General features: G+C 47.6%; 1 protein-coding gene across 1 annotated transcript in view; it reads left to right on the forward strand.

The window, feature by feature from the left end:
* IGLON5 (IgLON family member 5) overlaps positions 1-5,632 on the forward strand; it is a 137,989-nt gene extending 132,357 nt beyond the window's left edge. The window contains exons 7-8 of the mRNA XM_056846372.1: positions 4,122-4,276; positions 5,532-5,632. Of these exons, the coding sequence (XP_056702350.1) occupies positions 4,122-4,276; positions 5,532-5,632 (256 nt within the window). The remainder of the gene's footprint in view (positions 1-4,121; positions 4,277-5,531) is intronic.
* Positions 5,633-8,083: the final 2,451 nt, after the last annotated feature.

Genomic DNA, 8,083 nt, shown 5'->3' on the forward strand with positions numbered 1-8,083 from the left:
GGGCCGGGCTAGCCAGAACCACCCACGACACAATAGCAGGGCAAATCCATCAAGATAACATGAAGAAGAAGAAGAAGAAGAAGAAGAAGAAGAAGAAGAAGAAGAAGAAGAAGAAGAAGAAGAAGAGTTGATTTTTATATGCTGACTTTCTCTCCCACTGAAGGAAGAATCAAGCCGGCTTACAATCACCTTCCCTTCCCCTCCCCACAACAGATACCCTGTGAGGTAGGTGGGTCTGAGAGAGCTCTAGGAGCTGTGACTAGCCCAAGGTCACCCAGCTGGCTTCGTGTTTAGGAGTGTGGAAACAAATCCAGTTCACCTGTTTAGCCTCCACCGTTCATGTGGAGTAGTGGGTAATCAAACTGGGTTCTCCAGATCAGAGTCCAAACCACCGCTGTTAACCACTACACCGCTGTTAACCACTACATCACACTGCATTGTTAAGTCTCAGTGGCTTACTCCAGGCCCAAGCAATGCATGATCATCTCAATATTTATTTATTTATCTATCTATTTATTTATTTACAGTCCAAGTTTCTCATGGAGACTCAGATTGGTGGCCGTGGAAAGTTCCACCAAGTCGCAGCTTACTTTTTTCTTTTTTCCTTCCCGTGTTCTTAGACCGAGGTCTTAAACAATACAACCATAAAACTTAAATAGGACCCCTATCTAAAAACACCTCCAACCCTTCTCTGCAGTTTCTAAAAAATGAGCAACAAAATAAGTACACAGAGGGTCAGAGTCCTCTAAGAGGAATGGAACCATTTGCTCTAAAGTTGCTTGAGAAAACGTGGACCATTTGTTAAAACACGTCATAATCCGTTTTAGCCTAAGTTGGGATGCATAAGGGCATGTGAGGGCGTGTTCACGCATGCCGAATAATGCACTTTCAATCCACTTCCAATGCACTTTGCAGATGGATTTTACTGTGTGAATCGGAAAAATCTAATGGTTAAAGTGCATTACAAATGATGGTTAAAGTGCATTGAAAGTGAATTAAAGTGCATTATTCAGCATGTATAAAAGCGCCCTGAAACAAGCATAGAATATTGGATATGATAGAGAATGCAGCTACGCTGCAGAAAAAATGGTACGACATCAGTAGCAAATTGTGCAGCGATGGTGGGATAATACATAATGCAAGCGTATCATATGGATTCGTTGACAGTCCCGTTCCCTTTATAAAAGCGCTTTCCAGAACGATTCCCTATATAGCCCTGTTACCTTTATTGAAACGCCTTCCTGAACAATTCAGTTTCGCAGAGTGTATGAAATGCCAAAAGCGTGGGAGCCTTCCTGACCTCATCAAGGCAGGCCATTTCATGAGGTAGGGGGGGCCACAAGAGAGAACGCACATGTGCGGGTCGTTGTTGATCTTGCCTGAACATGGCCCAGCAGTCATGCGTGGCAACGGCGCACGAGGGGGCTCAATAAATGTCCTGTTTTAACTGCCGGCCGTGAATGCAAAACCAGGGAGATTGTCAAGCTTCTACTCCCCCATCCCTCCCAGCCAATGGACCGGCTCATACGTTGGTGGGCCTGGTTTAATCGAACCCAAGGCAAGCTGTCCATAAAAGACAAAAGAAGGCGAGAGAGAGAGGGGGGGGGATCAGTTGGGACGCGTCCATTGGCCCACTAAGAAAGGGGTGCGGGCGTGGGGAATTCTGCCATGGCTGTCACGTTTAATAATGATGAAGTGGCCCTTCTCTCCAGAGCTCCAGACACTCTCGCACACTTTATGAGAGGGAGGGAGGCAGGTAAGATGGGATTCTGGATCCGCCGCTGCTGTGGGGATTGTGGTCCAACGGAAGATGGATCGCCTGTCTGACAGGCTTGAGCAGAGACAAACAACCACTGGGGCTGCGGGGAGGTGGCCCCAGGGAGGTGCGGAAACTGCCAAGAACCCTTTCGACTGCATCCGCAGATCCAGCTTTTCCCATCCACCACTGGGACGGGCTGATTTCTAGGCATATTTTTTTTGAAATTCCCCCCTTTTGAATTTTTGTCCCGAATCTTCGGCTTCCGAAACCCCTGACCCGGTTTGCAGCACGTCAGTGCCACTCCGTGTTGACAGTTTTGATTTTTTCCACTTTGTTCAGACAGGGGCAATTTTACTCCGGTGCGGATATTTTCTTTTTCTTCATGCACTACTGACTTAGGCCCACCTGCTGTGGCTTCAGGGTCCCCTTTTTTGTGCCATGGTTTAATCAACGTCCAGATGAGCAAGAGCATCTCCATAACTTGCTTTAAAAAGGAAGATGCAAATTGTACAGGGACATGCATGCAGCACACCTCCTGAATTAATGTGAGGAATGCTCTGAGTTTAACTGGAAGGCTTGCATAGCATGCTGACTGCAACCAGGGCACGGAGAGCAAGCGTGGTGTAGTGGTTAAGAGCGGTGGTTAGGAGCAGTGGAGAACCGGATTTGATTCCCTGTTCCTCCACATGAACAGCAGACGCTAATGTGATAAACCAAGTTGGTTTTCCCTCTACTCCACATGAAGCCAGCTTGGTGACCTTGGGCTAGTCACAGCTCTCTTAGAGCTCTCTCAGCCCCACCTACCTCACAGGGTGTCTGTTGTGGGGAGGGGAAGGGAAGGTGATTGTAAGCCGGTTTGATTCTGCCTTAAGTGGTAGAGAAAGTCTGCATATAAAAACCAACTCCTACTCCTTCCCCTCCTCTTCCTCCAATACAGAGGAAGGCAATGACAAACCACCTTCTGGGTTCTGGGCCCTGGAGTTCTCCTGGAATGATAACTGATCTCAGTTCTCTTGGAGGAAATGGCAGATTTGGATGGCAGACTCTATAGCATCACATCCCTGCTGAGCTCCCTCCCCTCCTCAGGCTCCACCCCCGAATCTCCAGGAATTTCCCAGCACGGAGTTGGAAACCCTGCGTATTTTGCTTCAATTCTATTAATTATTTTTTTGAACTTTAATCCAGACTTTCTCTCCGCAAGAAGACACAACCACTAACAAAATCCAGCACGTATCAACATGTACTGATAAGGCACTATAAACATCAGCCTGGAAACTGGCATTTAATAAAATGGCACCGCCCTCATAAAACCGGGCACAAAGGGTACAAAGCCCCAAAGTGAATCCTGAAGCAATTGAACAGAGCTTGGTAATGGCTCCCCGAAGCTCCACTGGCTTTAATGGGGCTTGGTCGTGATTAACTTTTGCTGGACGGTTCCCATAAAATGGCAAAAGCTTGCTCAAGAGGGGAGGGGAAGAGTTTCACTTGTTTGCGAAAAGAAAACAGTCACACGTTGGCAAGACTCATTAAGAACATAAGGTGGACCAGTGTTGTATAGTCATCAGAGTCTCAGATTAGGATCCGAGTTCAAATCCCTACTTTGCCATGAACATGACATACTGGCCTTAAACCAATCACCTTCCCTTACCCAAACATGCCTCTCACAGGGTTATTGTGAGGATAAAATGAGGAAGGGCTGTATATACTACCCTGAATTCAAGAGTGGAACAAAAATAGAAATACGCCATGCCATGCCTTGAGATACTCCTCTTTCCCTCAGAGATGGTGCAAGAGCAAAAGAACTCAGGTTGTGCAAAAGAGAAAACCGCCATCCTCCTTTCCCCCCTGAAGAGAACAGTGTTTTTATGGTGGAAGGATGGCTCTGTACAAGGTCTGACAATACTGATAATATCAAGGCCGGGACAGTACTGACCGTGATAGAGCAATGGTTTGACTCTATATAAGGCAGCTTCATGTGTTCTTGTTAAGGGGAGGGGCTGTGGCTTGGTGGTAGAGCCTCTGCTTTGCGTGTAAAAGGTTCCAGGTTCAATCCCCGGCATCTCCCGTTCAAGGGATCTAGAACAGGTGATCTCAATCTGATACCCTCCCGGCCCTCAACAGGATGAGATATGAGTTGGCCATTGGTAGGCTTGGTTGGGTTCTCCAGCTGTGGTTCTCCAGCTTGCCGGGGAGGTGGTATGAGTGACATGGTACCTTGAACCATCCCTGCCTGGAATGCCAGATAGGGACAGGAGGTGAGATCAGACCAGCTCCTCCCACTATTTGTAATGGGCGCTATCCATGCGTGGCAATGCTTTAACGATGTACCCTTCCGCGGTCTCCCTCCCTGCCCTCTTCCTAGCAGAGTCATCGGCGGCGTGGACGGGCTGCAGATCCAGAATGAGCGAACTCGCTCCATGCTGCTCTTCACCAATGTTACCACTCGGCACTACGGCAACTACACCTGCCTGGCTTCCAACAGTTTGGGCTCGTTCAATGTCAGCTTGCGGCTTATCAGTGAGTCCCCCGTGCTCCTTAGCAGTTCTCTTCACTGTTTCCCAGGTTTTCTCGCCAAACCAGGTTTGCCGGTTGAAACCCCTTGGGGTTTGGAAAGGCCCAGGGCTAAATCTAGTACAGCGAATGGCAATCCCAAAGCATGGTTTCTCGACGTGGGGTGCGTAGGGATACCAGCAAGGAGTAGGGGGTGAGCACAACTTCAAACCAAGAAGTCCAGGCTCAGGTGCCCCCCCCCCCCGGGGCTCACAACCTCTTTGTGGGGTTGCGGAAAGGGAGTGAGTAATTAAATTGTGGGATTCACTGCCTGTAGATGTAGCAATGGAGTCGATTAGACGGATTCATGGAGGATAGGTCCATCAGTGGCAACTAGCCACTGGTGACCAAAGGAATCCACCATATTCAGAAGCAGGGCAATCTTCTGTATATCTGTGCTAGATGGCAGTATCAGGGGAAAGCCTTTGCTTTTATGCCCTGTTTGGTGGCCCTCTAGGACAACTGGTTGGCCCGTGAGTGAGGCAGGATGCTGGACTAGATGGACCACTCGTCTGATCTAGGAAATATCTTCTTAAGTTCTTGTGAGGAGCAACCCATATTTGCTGCAGTGTAAATTCTTCAGGTGGGACATGAAGTGGTGCTGAGGGTGGACATTTGTAGGAATGAGGGAAAGAGGGGAGAGTAGTGTAGGAACGGGGTAGGATCAAAGCGTAAGTACATAAGAAGAGCCCTGCTGGATCTGACCAAGTGGTCCATCTAGTCCAGCGTCCTTCTCACACAGTGGTCACCCAGTTCCTCTGAAGGTCCAACAACAGGGCATAGAGACTGATGCCTTCCCCAGATGTTGCTTCCTGGCACTGGTATTCAGAGGTTTACTGCCTCAGAACATGGGGGTTCCTTGTCGTCACCGTGGCTAGTAGCCACTGACATTCTCCATGAGCAACATGGAGGGGAAGACATGTGTAGGAGTCATATTGGACAGTGGTTGCCAAACCTTTTCCACTTGTGTACCCCCTTGGCACCCCATTTCCATAAATTGTACCCCTCATATTACCAAATGTTTGTAATGAATATAGTTGCTGTTATTTCAAATGCCTTCTCCTGCCATTATTCAATTTTTTTCATGTACTCTTAAATATCCTGGTTCATGCCCCTGGGGGTATGTGTACCCCAGGTTGGGAACCACCAATATAGGATGTTGTGAGAGCTTTGTAGGTCCATTCCCCTCAATCTTAATGACTGTTTTCCCCTCTTTCCACAGGACCAGGTGCTCTGGAAAACATGGCCGTCTCTGGGCAGGCTTCTCCCCTCTTCTTGGGCTTGCTGTCCTGTGCATTTGTGACTCTGTTGTTTAAAATTTAGGGCCGGCCAGGGAAACAAAGCAGAACAAGGCAAGGGAACTAGTGAACGAGAAAGAATCCGAAAGAGAGAGAAAGAGAGAGAGAGAGAGAGAGATGCATCTCTACTTTCTGGGAAAGATGAAGCAAGAGAAACGAAATTTATCAAGAACCCCATCACTGTGAGGGATAGAAGAAAACAAAACACACACACACACACACACAACAAATATGCATTTGTTTCTACAGCCATCGATCTTCACCCTCCATCTCAGACACTTCCAGTCGAACTTGTTATTTAACACAACTGAAAAGACAGAGGGCTCTAAAGGGTTAACTGCAAACAACATTCCCCCTTCCTCCCCCCCACCTCTGCGACTTAATAAACCATCATTCTCTTCCTTGAGTCAACTGGACCTTTCGAGAACCCAATGCACCATCCTGGAATGCCAGTTCCGTACAGATGTTTTTTGGGGGGGAGGGTGTTCTGGGGTGACCGTGTTCATTTTTCTCTCCCAATTTTTCATCTGCTGTTGTTCGGGGCGAGAATTCCAGCAGTCCGTCTGAATTTCTGGGCTTCCCTTTTTACTGCTTTCGGGCTGGGCTGGGAATCTCCCGTGCAAATGGAATTATTTCCCCAGTTCCTTCGAATGGATTTGTATTGCCAGCTTCGACTCATGCCTGGGGCTGGGAAACTTGGAAGTGAGATCGGGAAGGCGATCGGCCCAGCCATGCAGCCTAGGCACCGAACGCATCTCCTTTTAAAAAATGTTGGCAATGCAAGAAAGCCTGACTTAATTTATGCTCCCGCCACAAGAATTGCCCTGAAGGCTGGCAATGGGACTCGGACCCACAGCCCTTCAATGTGTTGCCGCTTCAGAGTCCTCGGAAGAACTCACGTGTCAGTGAATTGAGTTTGCTCAGTTTTTAAGGCATGGCATACCTACCCCTTAAACCGTGAGGGATGAGAAGGTCCTAGCCAATGAGGTTGGTCACCAGGTAACTTTTCGTTGTCTATAGGCTGAAGCAAGGAAGAGGGGGAGAATCCATCGCTGTTTGTTGCATCAGGCGGTGTTGAATGTAAAAGTATCGGGGGAGTCTCCGAGTTGCAACCCGGCAACCCTGTTCGCAAAGACGCAGTCTCATTTTGGGCTGGGGAATTGTTCTTGCTTTATGCTCCGACTGTTGCTTCATGGTCGGGATTACATTTTTCCTCTCAAAAAATCATTACGTGGGACATCTGCCAGCTCCTTAAATCAATGACATTCGTTTGCACTTTCACAAAAAATCTTTTTCCTGGTGATTTCCCTAGTGGTGAGGATTCCCATTCCCCCCCTCCCCATTTATACCTGCTCTCTATATATTTGTTGAACGAAAGGATTGTGCGCTTGAAATTTTCCATGTTTATGTGTCTCCCTCTTCTTCTTTTTTGTACACAGAGTAATATTCTAAAGTTATTGTTATTCATTGCACCTTAGAAACCCCTGACTTCAAAATCCAAACCCAACAAGGAGGGTAATCCTTTGACTTAAGGTCAACGAATGTGTCGTAAAGTACTGAGCTAAAGCTTTTGAGTCCCCCCAGAACTCTTCTTTGGGATGGACTTTCAGTAAAAACATTTTTTTTTAAAGTAGGACTAAAATTGATGAAAATATCTTTCAGGGCATAATGGAGAAGGCCCAGTCTGGGGTTTGTTTACGATGGAGTGCAGGAGGTATTATGCAATCATATTTTAGGCGAGACCTTGTTAGGTGCTGGACAGATTTCAGGGTGCCCCCCCCCCAGGGCTTCTTGGGTCAGAGAAGCAACCAATGGCCGTCCGAGCCTTTGAAAAGAGGCTGGTCATAACGTGGCTTCTCGGTCAGATGGAGTGATAACCAGGGCTTGTTGGGTTCTGCGCTTCTGCAATTCACCCCCCCCAAAAAAAGCCCAGAATTTGATAGTGGTCATTTATGCATGGGAGTTTTACCTAAGGTTCGTTGCTGGCTGGACCCACGCTTTCCTGTTGGGAATCTATGCACCAACAGTCTTCAAGCTCAAATCAAGTCCCGCCCCTTTAAATGCTGCTTTTTAATTGGCTTACTTGTAGTGCTTACTGTGAGAGAAAACCCAATTGCCACATAAAACCCAATTGCCACATAAAACCCCCAAAACCCAATTGCCACATAAAAAAGCATTTTAACAACAACAACAACATAGGAGCAATCTGAAAAGAAGGGGCAGGGGAGAAGTCCAAGCCTCGATTTTAAATAGCCTTTCTTGTGCTCAGAAAGAGCTTCTAGAAAGCCGAAAGTATTTGAATCCCCGCCTCTGGACATGCTGCTTTGTAATGGGCTGTGAGCAGGGATTTCACCCGGGCTTTGCTCTGGGAAGATTGAAGAGTCGGGTTAACAGAGGAAGGGGAAGACCCGGACATTACGAGGGCTGGCAGTGAGGTCATCACTAATGGAATGAAAACTCAGGCATAACTGCAAGG

Source organism: Euleptes europaea, chromosome 3 (genome assembly GCF_029931775.1).
Source record: "Euleptes europaea isolate rEulEur1 chromosome 3, rEulEur1.hap1, whole genome shotgun sequence".
In the NCBI taxonomy this organism is placed as follows: Eukaryota; Metazoa; Chordata; class Lepidosauria; order Squamata; family Sphaerodactylidae; genus Euleptes; species Euleptes europaea.